The following is a 12,514-nucleotide window of genomic DNA, read 5'->3' as shown; positions in this document are numbered from 1 at the left end:
GCACTAACTCGCCTTCTCCGACCACAGGACAAGTGCTGGTCTGCGCCAGCGACGACCGCACCTGCTCGCAGCTGAAGGACTACCTTACGGCCGGGCCCGAGGCCTTCCTGCTGAGGCTCTACCGGCAGGCGTTCGAGAAGGACAGCCTCGCCGAGGAGGTGTGGGTGAGACTCCGGAAGGAGGACAGTTCACGGAGGACCCGCAGGTCTCAGAAGAGACCCAAAGACCCCCCAGTCAAAGAGCGTCCTGCCAAGGAAAGGGCTGGCAGGAAGAAGAAACCGAAGTTGACCTTAACCCAGATGATGGGGAGGCCGGAGGATGAACTGGAGGAGGGAGGGGCAGCCGAGGAGGGCAAGCCCCGGGAAGTAGACAGCAGCCCGGAAGGCAGCCTGGAGGAAGTGAGGCACGAGGAATTCGAGGTCCAGTTGTCGTCGGACGCGGCCTACGGAATCCTCAAAGAGCCCCTCACCATCCTGCACCCGCTGCTGGGCTGCAGCGACCCCTACGCGCTGACGCGGGTCCTGCACGAGGTGGAGCCCAGATACGTGGTTCTCTACGATGCTGAGCTCACCTTTGTTCGCCAGCTTGAAATCTACAGGGCCAGCAGGCCCGGGAAGCCCCTGAGGCAAGTCCTGGCAGCCGCCGAGGGCCTCCTGAGGCCCGTGGGTCCTTCGCTGGCCACGCAGATGTCACTCCAGTTGTGTGCCAGTTCTCTGGCAGCTCTCCTTACGCGGGCTGGTTGCATTCAGAGTCTTACTTCTGATTACTGGGCAAGCAGGGAGTTGGGTTGAAAGGGTGGGCAAGCATAGGGGCAGAAGAGCCAGCCCGGGGACCCACTCGTGGCCTCCCTACTGGCTGCTGCCCGCACCGTCCCATGTGCTTTTTGAGTCGGCATGTAGCTCGTGGCGTGCCACAGCTGAGAAAGTCTAGGAAATTTGTGCTGTTCCAAGTCCTACCAAGAGTTTAATGTAATTAAAACTTGGCTAACTAGTTCTGATCTTCTAAAATGTCTTTCCTATAAATTTTAAGGAGTAGGACTAGATTACATCCACATTAAACTAAGGCATTTGTGGGAATTACTGGCCCAAGGTTTCTTGAGTTTCAAGACGTATCAGATGAAAATCTTCAGAAATATCAGACGAGCAAACCGATGCCTCCCGGAGAATATAGTGTTCTTGCTCTCCAATTATCTGAGGGGAAATAAACAGCAAAATTAATATCCTGAACTTCGTCTGAACCAAACAGAGAGCCAAAAGCAACCTCCCAAGCAGCTTGACTGCGCGGCCCGTCCACGCAGAGATGAATGGGGGAACTGGCTCAGAAGCAATGCAGGATGAAGGACTCGCTGAGGCTGGGAAAGCGATGACCCACGGGCGGCTCTGGCCTGCTCCGCTATTGATTCGCTCTGCAGCCAGGCCCCGTGTGCCAAGCTGCCCCCGCCCTGGGCAACCAGGGCAGTGAGCTCTTTGGGAACAGAAGGGCAGAATCAGAAGGGGCCTGGGAGTTGAGCCACTCGCTCTGCCGAAGGGAGGCCGAGAGCCAGAGACGGGGGTGCCCGGCACAGTCTGGAGGCATGTCAGGAAAGCCGAGAACCAGAGAGGAGAGCACCTCCGCTGGCAGGTGTAGGAAGGGGGCACAGGACCGGCCTGCTCCAGCTCCGTGATTGACAAGCCAGCTAGAGAAGCAGGCCTTTCCCAAAGGAAAATGCGAGAAACAGACAGCCGATAAAACCCCCGAGTCTTGCCTGCCACGGGTTAGTATAGACTGGTAAGATTTAGGCACTGCCTGTGAAGTTGAAGGTGAACTAACTAATGTGAATTTTCTTTTTTTTTTTTTTTTAATTGGAAAGGCGGATATACAGAGAGGAGGAGAGAGAGAGAGAGGAAGATCTTCCATCCTATGGTTCACCCCCCAAGCAGCCACAATGGCTGGTGCTGAGCCAATCTGAAGCCAGGAGCCAGGAGCTCTTCTGGGTCTCCCATGCGGTGCAGGTTCCCAAAGGCTTTGGGCCATCCTTGACTGCTTTCCCAGGTCATAGGCAGGGAGCTGGATGGGAAGCAGGGCTGCCAGCATTAGAACCTGCACCCAAATAGGATCCTGGCACATGTAAGGTGAGGACTTTAACCACTATGCTGTCGTGCCAGGCCGTAATGTGAACTTATATAACCTGGTTGTTTTTCTTTAACTGTCCTCCTTTTTTGTCTTCAAAGATTTATTTTGATTTGAAAGTCAGAGTTAGAGGAAGAGAAGGAGAGGCAAAAAGAGAGAGAGCTTCACTCCCCCAAATGGCCGCAGTGACCAGAGCTGGGCTAGTCTGAAGCTCGAAGCCAGGAGCTGCTTACACATCTCCCATGTGGGTGCAAGACCCCAAGCACTAGGGCTGTCCTTTGCTGCTTTCTCGGGCACATTAGCTGGGCACTGGATTGGAAGTGAAATAGCCCATATGGGATGCTAGCACTGCAGACTGCGCCATTACGCACTATGACACAACACCAGCCCCTGTCCAACTTTTTAAATGTTTGCTTGGCAGAGATGCAGGATGAACTGGAGCAGCACAAGCCCTAAAATCTTGTGTTTTTTTTTTTTAACTTCTTTATAGTTATAAAGAATTATTCTCTCCTTCTAGTTACATTTTGGTATTGATTAATCTCTGGTATTGATAATGAGACCTTCGGCAGGTGGGCTGTGAGCAGCATATGTGACCACTGGAACCGTGCATGTGAACAGCTTCAAGCATTCTGACTTCCCAGGGCCTGGCTGAGCCTTGCAGGACAGGAGCAGACAGGAGTGGACAGGAGCGTGGGCTATCACAGCCTAAAGGAGTTCTGTCTTCCCTTGCAGGGTTTACTTTCTGATCTACGGAGGCTCCACGGAGGAGCAGCGCTACCTCACGGCTCTGCGCAAAGAGAAGGAAGCCTTTGAGAAGCTCATCAGGTGAAGCCCGGAGGAGAAGGCTAGGGAGAGGATGGGGCCAGGAGGGTCCCCTGCAGGTCGGCCCAGGATGGCACCTGTGCCCCAGAGCAGGTCTCTGCAAGGCTGTCTTGTACAGCGTTCCCAGGTCCATTAGCAGAGAGCTGAAACCATCCCTGCCCATCTAGGAGGCCGTTGTCACAGGTGGTGGTTTCATGTGCTGTGCCACAGTGCCTGCCTCGAGCTTCTCTAAGTTTGAAGGCATGGCATTAAGAAATGAGTGGGAACTGCTGAGAAGACACTGCAGTTCTCTGATGCAAGGAGGAGGCAGTCAAAGTTAACGGAGAGAAGAGAGCGAATTTTGAGGGGTGCTTAGGGATCAAATCAAAACCCTCCTTCCGCTCTCTGCAAAAGTTCTTTGCCTGAGTTTTCTCTGATTTGATTGTTGAGATCAGGCTGTGGGTGTTCACAGCAGGGCTCCCAAGCACCTCCCAGGAACTCTCCGGTGCCAGGAAAGGTGTTGACAGAGTGACAGATGACCACCAAAGGCATTAGATTAGAACCAGTGCAGGGAGAGGGCGGGGAACAAAGTCCAGGGAAAACTGTTGGAGGCTTCCAGGTTAGCACAGTGGCCTCGCAGGGACGTGCTTAATTGCGCAGCAGCTGTCTGCCAGCACCTGCACCCTCCCCCAGCCCACCTCGAGGGCCCGATCTCCTGTCTGGCAGATGCAGGGCATCCCCATAACTGGCCTCAGCGCCCCTCCAAACAGAAACAAGCATGCATCAACCGTCAGCCTGAACTTTCAAATCAAACTGGTGACCGGGGCCCAAGGTCTCAGGAACCCTCTGACCAGACAAAACATCTTGATCAGACCTCACCTGGAGGGAGCCGCCCTTGTTGCCCTGCGTGGTGCCAGAGCCAGAGGGGCTGGCTAGAACATGAGCAGGTGGCCCCAAAGAGGGCAGGGAGGGCTTTAATACTCCAAGCTTTGTTCACAAAGCCGCCTCTTCTCCAGCTCAGGGTACCTGAGCCATGACAGCTGACAGTGAGGTGCTGGCGACTCCATGTCACTCCTGGTCTATGCAGGTGATGCTGCTAACCTCAGGGACTCAGCAACAAGACATGAACAAATCCTGCATGTATCGGAAATCTCATTTGAGGTGCTGGCATCATGGCATGCAGGTTAAGCTAACACCTGCATTGCTGGTATCCCACAGGGCACTGAGCCAGGTCTCTGCTCCTCCACGTGCATCCAGCTCACTGCTAGTGGCTTGCAAAAAGCAGCAGTGGTTGGCCCAAATAGAGCATTGCTCGGGAGACCTGGAAGAAGCTTCTGGCTTCAGCCTGGCTCGGTCCTGGTCATTGTGACCATCCGGAAAGTGAACCAGCAGATGGAAGACCTCTCCCTCTTTTCCTAATTCTGACTTCAGAATAAATTTATAACGGGAAAAGAGAAAAAAAAAATATCCCAGCAGAACCTAGACATGGCTCTGTCCTCTGTCACATTTCAAGTGACAGAGCATTTGCTGCCCAGGCTGTAATGTATTTTGTCTACAGTCTGTCATATTTTTCTCTACTGCCTCAGTGGTGACTGCCTATTTACTGTAAATAAGACGCAGCCATGGGATGCTTACACCATTTAGAACTTTGATATTTCTTTTCCCAGAAAAGTTGGGAAATCTGAGAAGTGTTTGTTTTGAAACCAAAACTATTTGAGGTGTGCTTTTAGAAGAGCATCTGCACTGTGAGAGACACTTTGCTTTCACCAAGATGTCTGCCCGATGTCATAAGGGCAGAGGCCCTGTCGCCATTCAACCAGAAAAGAATGAACTCGGCAGACTGGCAGGCAGGGCTAAAGACAAGTTAGTTACAAGGGAAGAGATGGTACTGCTAAAAACAGCTAGTAAAATGATCCCCGGATAGAAAAACATCAGTGTTGGTACCCTCAGCATGCATTTTTCGAGGACATCACTGCTTTTCAAAGGAAAGATAAAGATGGTTTGAAGTTTTACTGTTAGGAAATCTGATCACAGAGGGAGGCATGTGGCCTAGAGACTAAGATGCCAGTGAGACTGCCCACGTGCCCTCTCAGTGCCTGGGTTCTGTCATGGGCTCTGCTCCCAATGCCAGCCTCCTGCTGACGCAGGCCCTGAGAGACAGCGGTCATGGTTCTGTCACTTGGGTCCCCACCACCCACGTGGGAGACCCACCTTCAATTCACGGCTGCCTGCTGTGGCTTCAACCAGGGAGCAGAGTGGGCATCTGGGGAGTGACCCAGCAGACCGGGGCTTTCTGTCTGCTTCTCAAATAAGTAAATAAGTGTTTTAATTAAAAACGCAAACTTGAAAGTGCTTAAAGAGTCTCCTGCCTAGACATAAAGCTCTTGGAAAATAGGATTATGAGGTAAATTTATTTCAGTGCAGAAAAAATTGAAATCTAGGCACACAGTAAGTCTTCAAAAAAATGCTTATGGAAAATGCATATCACAAAAAGACTGTGGATTTCAAAACTGTTTTGCCCTCACAGTTACCTTGCAATTCCATTTTTCCATGAGCTTTTTGCAGTATCCACATATGTGTTCATTTTATTAATTGTTAACCTTTATATTGATGATCATTCTGAAAATATCTGAATATAAGTGATTTAAATAACTTCTTTTAACTGTAGCCTTACAATTTCAGGAATGTCTCCGTGACATTTTCTTACTTGCTTATTTTGTGTCTCAAAACACTTGAATGTAAAATGAAAAGCAAAAAGAAGTAAACTTCTGTTCCCTCCTACCACTGTGGCCCATAGGGATTGTTTTCAATATTAGAATTAACAGAAGATTGGAATCTAAAGTTTGAAAAAACTTTAAAAAAAAAGAGAGAGAGAAAGAGAAATGCATAAACTCCTTTCTCCTCCAGGGAGAAGGCCAGCATGGTTGTCCCTGAAGAGAGAGAAGGCCGAGATGAAACCAATCTGGACTTGGCAAGAGGCGCTGCGTCCACAAACGCTCCCACAGACACGCGCAAGGCCGGTGAGTCCTGCCCTCGCCAAGTCTCTCACGGCCTCTGCGCTCGCTCTGTGGAGGCTTGCTTCTCCCTGGCAGAGATTGGGAGGTTGGGCACGGGCTGCACTTGAGAAGATCTGCCTAGGGCAGTGCCACATCGCCATGCAGTGTCTGAGCTCAAGTCCCAGCCCCACTCAGCTCCAGCCTCCTGCCGTGCACACCCTGGCGGGCAGCAGGCCTCAAGGGCCGGAGGGCCAGGCTGGGTGGGCCCCCACTGCCATGTCAGAGCTCCTGTCTCAGGGCCAGTCACCCCCTCCCCATGCCTGCAGTCCACCTCCCTACTGATCCCTAAGATGGCTTAAGAGTCCAGGCTCCCCAACCCCCTGTGTGGAAGGCCCATATTGACTTCCTGGCTGCAGCCTCTGCCAGTCTTGGTCATGGCCAGCACTTATGGAGTGGACAAAGAAATGAGAAGCACATTCTCTATCTCTCTCTCTCTTGCTCACTTTCTCTCCCTCACTTTCTCCCTTTCTTCCTCTTCCTGTCCCTCTCCTCTCCCTCCCTCCCTCTCAAAAATAAATGAGTGAGTGAAGACCAAAAACACACAGCATGGGTTGATCCCAGGCCAGGCTGCGTGCCTCGGCTCTGTGTGCTCCCTGGCCCAGGGCGCTGAGTCACCTGGAAGGGGACCTGGGCAGAGCCCCGGGCAGTCTGTGCCAACACAGCATCTGAGTTGGCTGGCTGAGACTCAGAATGTGCCTTTGCAAAGCCAGTTGACTCACCTGGCCACTGAAGGAAGCTTCTCCCCCCTTGCTCTGCCTCTCCCCTCATGCATTTACCCTCGTCCATTCCCACTGTCTTGTGTGTGTATACATTATTTTATGGTCCTCCCGGGCACTGTGTACCCTCACAGTTGTGCACTGTCCATCCTGCTGAGTCCCATGTGCTCCCGTTTTCCTTCTCCCCAAAGTCCCATTTTCCTGTGGCAGCAGCTGGTACCAGATAAGCTTGAGGAAAACACAGCAGTTGGGTTTGTTTAACCTTGGGGAGGTCAAGTACAGTTCAAGCAGTGGTGGGGCACACGTGATAGACTGATAGAATTATAACTCCTTATGAAGGACTATGCTGTTGTAACAATATGGGGACCATCAGTCAGGGGGTGGCATTTGAAGGGGGGCGGGAATTCCAGACTCTACAGAATTATACTGTAAAATTCAAAGTTCAAACTAAAAAAAAAAAAAAAAACTTAGTAAACCTGAGAATAATTTCAACAGGCCAGAGCTGAGGTGCGGTGGGTTAAACTTCCACTTCCCTGTATGGGTCCTGTAGGGAGTCCCTGCTGTGCACGTCTCATCCAGCTCCGTTAAGGCACCTGGAAACGCAGCAGACGATGGCCCAGTGGTTGGGCTCCTGCTGCCACGTGGGAGACCTGGAAGAAGCTCCTGGCTCCTGATTGCAGCCTGCTTGGTGCAGCCCTGCTCACCGTAGCCATTGGGAAGTGGATAGTCTGTATTCTCTCTCTATGACTCTGCCTTTCAAATAAGTTAGGTAAGCCTTTAAAAAAAAAAAAAAAGAGGGCCCAAGGTTGTGGTCCCTTGCCCCGCTAGACGAGAACTGAATGTGGGCTGTGCCTGCAGCCTGGCCCAGCCCTGACTGTAGTGTGGAGCCAGGGAGTGAGCCAGCAGACAGAAGGTCTGTCTCGCTTACCCCCCACCCCACCACTCTCGTTATTTCTGTACTTCTGCCTTTCAAATACGTAAGGAGATCTTTAAAAAAAAAGTTTAGAAATTCAAGTAGCAGTATTAAAATAATGATAGTTGCTTATTAAAACTTGAGGTTCACAGGCCATTGAGATTCATAATCTCTAGACACAGTCTGGGAGTGAGAGACGGGTCAGCAGCAAGCTTGGGACGGAAGTCGGTGCACCTCAGGCCACAGCTCTGGGCACTGAGTCTTTTTTGAAGAGTCTTAGTACCCCAGCCAGGCTGGTGACATTATCTTATTAGGAAGGACAACATGTGAGGCAGCGCGACGGGAGGCGAGGTTGAGCCTGTGGGTAGCACACAGAACTGTCAGTAGACATTCGTCCTCTGGAATTCTGTCCCTCAAGCCTCTGGAGTTTGCTGTTGTTGCTGGAGCCAAGTACCGCAGACAGTGGCGTGAAACAGCACACAGTTGTTATTGCACAGTCCTGCGGGTCAGGGCTTCCCCACACCCCACCTGCCGGCTGCCTACAGGGGCTAACTGCTGAAATTCACATTTCCAACACATCATTGTTACCTGTCATCTTCGAGAGTCCTTCCCCATAGCCTTCAAGCCACCTCTTGTCCCCAGGTGGCCAGGAGCAGAACGGTACACAGCAGAGCATCATCGTGGACATGCGTGAGTTCCGGAGCGAGCTCCCATCGCTGATCCATCGCAGGGGCATCGATATCGAGCCTGTGACCCTGGAGGTCGGGGACTACATCCTGACCCCAGACATGTGCGTGGAACGCAAGAGCATCAGCGACCTGATCGGCTCCTTGAACAACGGCCGCCTCTACAGCCAGTGCGTCTCCATGTCCCGCTACTACAAGCGGCCCGTGCTGCTGATCGAGTTCGACCCCAGCAAGCCCTTCTCCCTCACATCCCGAGGTGCCTTGTTCCAGGAGATCTCCAGCAATGACATCAGCTCCAAGCTCACACTGCTCACGCTCCACTTCCCCAGGCTTCGCATTCTCTGGTGCCCCTCCCCCCATGCCACCGCCGAGCTGTTTGAGGAGCTGAAACGCAACAAGCCACAACCCAACGCAGCGATGGCCATGGCTGTGACGGCCGACTCCGAGACCTTGCCCGAGTCGGACAAGTACAACCCCGGCCCCCAGGACTTCTTGTTGAAGATGCCTGGGGTCAATGCCAAGAACTGCCGGTCATTGATGAACCGCGTGAAGAACATCGCGGAACTGGCAACTCTGTCCCAGGAGGAGCTCACGACCATCCTGGGCAACGCCGCCAACGCCAAGCAGCTGCACGACTTCATGCACACCTCTTATGCCGAGGTGGCATCCCGGGGGAAAATGAAGAAGTGAGCCATGGCGGCCGGCCTCTCATCCCATGCCTGTGCTGTCCACCTGCCCCGTGTCGGCCAGCGGAGGTCGCTGTCTGCAACAAGCTCAGTGCTGATGCTGCAGAGCGGAAAGCGCTTAGATATTCTTTCCCCAAGGGCAGGGACCAGGATCCCCCTCACTCCAGCACCTCGGGGTCATCCTCGCTGTCCTGCCCCAGCCTCTGCCCCAGCTTGCACTGTCCCTGCCAGGCCCTCGGGTACCCAACCCTACAGTGGGTGTGGGCAGGATCAGGTAGTTTCTGCAAGAGTTGGTTTCTACAGGCTCCTTGAATCCTAGTGGGAATGTGTTTTTCCTATGCAAACAGTAAGGTGCGCAGTCATGTTCTCATCCTCTAGCTACACAGGGGCCTCTGCACTCACAGCATCGTCCCTTTGCCATTTCCCCCACCAGTGCTCCACACCACGTTGTCTTCAGCAACACACCTCCTCCACCTGTAGTTCCTGCTGTGAAACCGGCCAGCTAGGCTTCAGGTCCCATACATGGAGGTAGCTCGTACTACACCTTGACTGTTCAGAACCAATATTTCTACAGCAAAAAGCAGTTCCCCTGCTTGCAGAACAGGCTGGCCCGGGAAAGAGCCCTGGGGCTTGGCAGTTGCTACTGCTGAGTAAAGTCCAGGGAGCGCCCTGTCCAGATGGCGGTCATGGACAGCTGCAGGAACCCCTCCCTTCCTGGCAGGTCCATGTTGGGATGGAGTTTTCTTTCCTCAAGGTGAGATAAAGGACTGCAGGTAAATGAAAGAGCAGTGCATAGACTATGTGCAAGTTCAAGGGAAAAACAGCCTGTATTTAAAAATCCCTAAGGAACACAATCTCATTTGGAACCTACTTCCCATTGATTTAGGGTTTCCTTTTATGGATGTGTACATACAGGGTATTCGTAGCATCTTTGTACAGTTTTTAAACTTTTCTATTTAAACACTGACATGCACAGCGATGCCTAATAAATTTCCTACCTCAAGAGCTGGCATAGACATGAATTCAGCCAGCCATGACCCCATTGTAATGTGTCATCAATGTCACCTGGTTTTTATTGTTGTTTGTCACATTGATGGTGAGCATGTGACACAAAATTGTCTTTAGCAAAAGTAGTTTTAGCTGAAGACCAAAAAAATTGAAGTCTTCAACTTTAACAAAAAATATTTTTAATTGCCTTTCCAAACTTGGCCTCTCATGTTGGCGTCTCGGTGTGGCCATGCTGGGCTGTGCATGTGGATCGGTAACTGCGGACGAGGCGGTCAGAGCTGGACTGGTTTTCCTGGAACTCGGCCACGTGACACAGAGGATGGCAGCGAGGACAGGAGCCCAAGATCAGTGAAGGTGGGAGAAAGAGTCGCACTGTAGCTTTTGTCCCAGGGTGAAAGCAGAAATGCGGAGCGGTGCCAGCCCGAGTATGCAGGCTGCCTTTGGGGGTCTGCTCCATTGATGAATTCCCTCAGAGATTCCAGACACATGGGGACAGAGGGAGCACTGCAGGTGGTGCTGGCCACTAGGCCGTTCCTCCCCGTCCAAGCCTGTTGCTGTGGCACGCACTGCCCCTCTTTCCTTCCTTTTCCGGTCCTTTCATAACGTGGAAGGCGAGCCCTGAGCTGGCACAGTGTGTGATCGGGACTTGAGGAACAAGTGCTTCCCAAAGCATTCACTTCAAACAGTCCTTGTCGCCTGGCAGAGCATCGAGAGCAGGCTTCCTTGTGCTCAGGCTCGGTGGCCCCCAAGTCCTCCCGAGCACTGGAACACTGCCCGGGTGTGTGTGAGCTGTGAGCGCGCATTGCCAGTGAGCTCTGAAACGTCCTTACAGGCAAGGCCCCCCCACCCGGCACAGCCCCTGCCGCTGGACGGGCGAGGACCCCCGCCCCCCGGCACAGCCCCTGCCGCTGGATGGGCGAGGCCCCCAGCACAACCCCTGCTGCTGGCCGGGGGAGGCTTTCCACACATCCAGCAGGTGGTCACCCTTCCAAGGTTTGCTCTTTCTGGTTTTGTTGCTTTTATAATCTAAAGGTTTTTGATGAACTAGGAATTCATATAGTTGCAAAATTAACGTATTTCTTTTCTAGCATCATTTTGTTCAACTTTGCCTTTTTTTGTCTCAAAATAGTAAACATCCAGTTTACATAGGAATTGATGTTTAGGTTTTTAAAAAGCTGGATCATCATTATTGTTACATTTTGCAGGACTTTTGCATAGAAATGTAAACATATGAAATATTGTGAGAAATCAGTTTAGGGTATCATTTATTTAAATCACATTGCTTCTTGCTATTTCTGTAAAATCAGACAGGAGGAAGTAATTTTTAATAGTGGCCATGAACATGATCCTTTGGGCAATAAGTCACTGTCGAGCCCGAGGCCTGGTCAACCAGGTGTGTCTGCCTGTGCTGGAGCAACGGGCGACAGGGGGAAGGGGGAACATTTTCCCAGGTCACAAGGGGCTGAGTGGACTTGTCTGGCACATCAGCCCATTAGGATGGGAAGGGTGACATCTTGATGGGTAACTGAGGGAAAGCTATGCTAAGCACAGCTCGGCGAGGGAGTGGAGTAACGTGGGAGACGGTACTGGTCCTCGCTTTGGCTTTTCAGGCAGAATTTAATTTTCCTTTGGCTCAGAACACTTTGTTCGTTAGGGAAACTCTCTTCTCCCCTGTGTGGTTGAACCTCAGAGTATCCTTTGAAAAGTCAGTGTTGAAGGCCAGCGTTTCTCTGCAGCGTGGGAACTTGTGAGCCTTAGCGGGTCTCGGGCATGGATTGCTTGTGGTTCTTTGCTCTTCCGCCTTCTCTGTTGATTTGTTCTTACTGGCTTCACTGAAAGAGCCACCTTGATCAGCAGGTGTTTAGGGTCCCCACACTGGGCAGCTGGAGCAGAGCCGTGAGTGTGTAACGTAAAGTATATATTTATTCCAGATTTCACTCAGTGTTCTGTGGGCACAGTGAAAACAACGCAGTGGAATAAAGGGCACGTATGACCAGCACTGTGTCGGAAAAACATGAGGATGTTTGATTGTTGTTTTTCTCTCGCGCTGCACAGAGTAACCCATTAGAGCTGACTGTCTTCAGACCGCCGCCTGATGTTTGACTAACACGGTGGCCCACATGCTGAGGCCGCAGTGGGTCCTGGGCATTTTTCCTCCCTTCTCTTCATCCAGCACTCTGTCTCCTGCAGCAGGGGGCAGGCTGTTCATGGGCTGAAACTGCTCACACTTCGCCTGTGAAGGGGCGACTGGTGAGCCCAGCTCCTGGGATGTCTTCATTGGCCAAGGGCAGTCTTCTGCTCACCCCGCTGCCTGCATCTGGATGTCTTTAGCATCTAAGTTCAAGTTAGGAGACACGAATGATCCTTCTGACACATCTGGAACTTATTGCGATCCCCGAGACACGTGTAATTGTTGGTTTATTAGTTGGTTTTAAAAAAGTTCCTGTCCCTGCACAAGGTGGAAGACGGCCGAGTCCTCAAAAGATTTTAAAACCAGAAGATGCTGGCTACTGATGAACCCTTAGTTGTACAAGTCACA

At 51.9% G+C, this 12,514-nt stretch overlaps 2 protein-coding genes across 4 annotated transcripts in view; both read left to right on the top strand.

Moving 5' to 3' along the window:
- Nucleotides 1-12,514, top strand: part of ERCC4 (ERCC excision repair 4, endonuclease catalytic subunit) — a 102,538-nt gene that overhangs the window by 20,499 nt on the left and 69,525 nt on the right. For 2 of the 3 annotated variants that reach the window (XM_040973306.1, XM_040973304.1), the window contains 4 exons: nucleotides 28-625; nucleotides 2,842-2,934; nucleotides 5,818-5,930; nucleotides 8,238-12,060. In XM_040973306.1, the coding sequence (XP_040829240.1) occupies nucleotides 28-625; nucleotides 2,842-2,934; nucleotides 5,818-5,930; nucleotides 8,238-8,971 (1,538 nt within the window). In that variant the 3' untranslated portion in view covers nucleotides 8,972-12,060. Of the gene's footprint in view, nucleotides 1-27; nucleotides 626-2,841; nucleotides 2,935-5,817; nucleotides 5,931-8,237; nucleotides 12,061-12,514 lie in introns of those variants that run through there. The other variant, XR_005883191.1, reaches the window with a different exon arrangement.
- The window catches only part of MRTFB (myocardin related transcription factor B), a 208,470-nt gene continuing 206,269 nt past the window's right edge, over nucleotides 10,314-12,514 (top strand). Inside the window, exon 1 of the mRNA XM_040973302.1 lies at nucleotides 10,314-10,329. The gene's annotated coding sequence lies outside the window, so the exon portion shown is untranslated. The remainder of the gene's footprint in view (nucleotides 10,330-12,514) is intronic.

Source organism: Ochotona curzoniae, unplaced genomic scaffold (genome assembly GCF_017591425.1).
Source record: "Ochotona curzoniae isolate NIBS_2020 unplaced genomic scaffold, NIBS_Ocur_1.0 contig_2321, whole genome shotgun sequence".
NCBI lineage: Eukaryota > Metazoa > Chordata > Mammalia > Lagomorpha > Ochotonidae > Ochotona > Ochotona curzoniae.
Note: the sequence above shows the minus strand (reverse complement) of the source record. Positions and strands in the feature narration are given on the sequence as shown.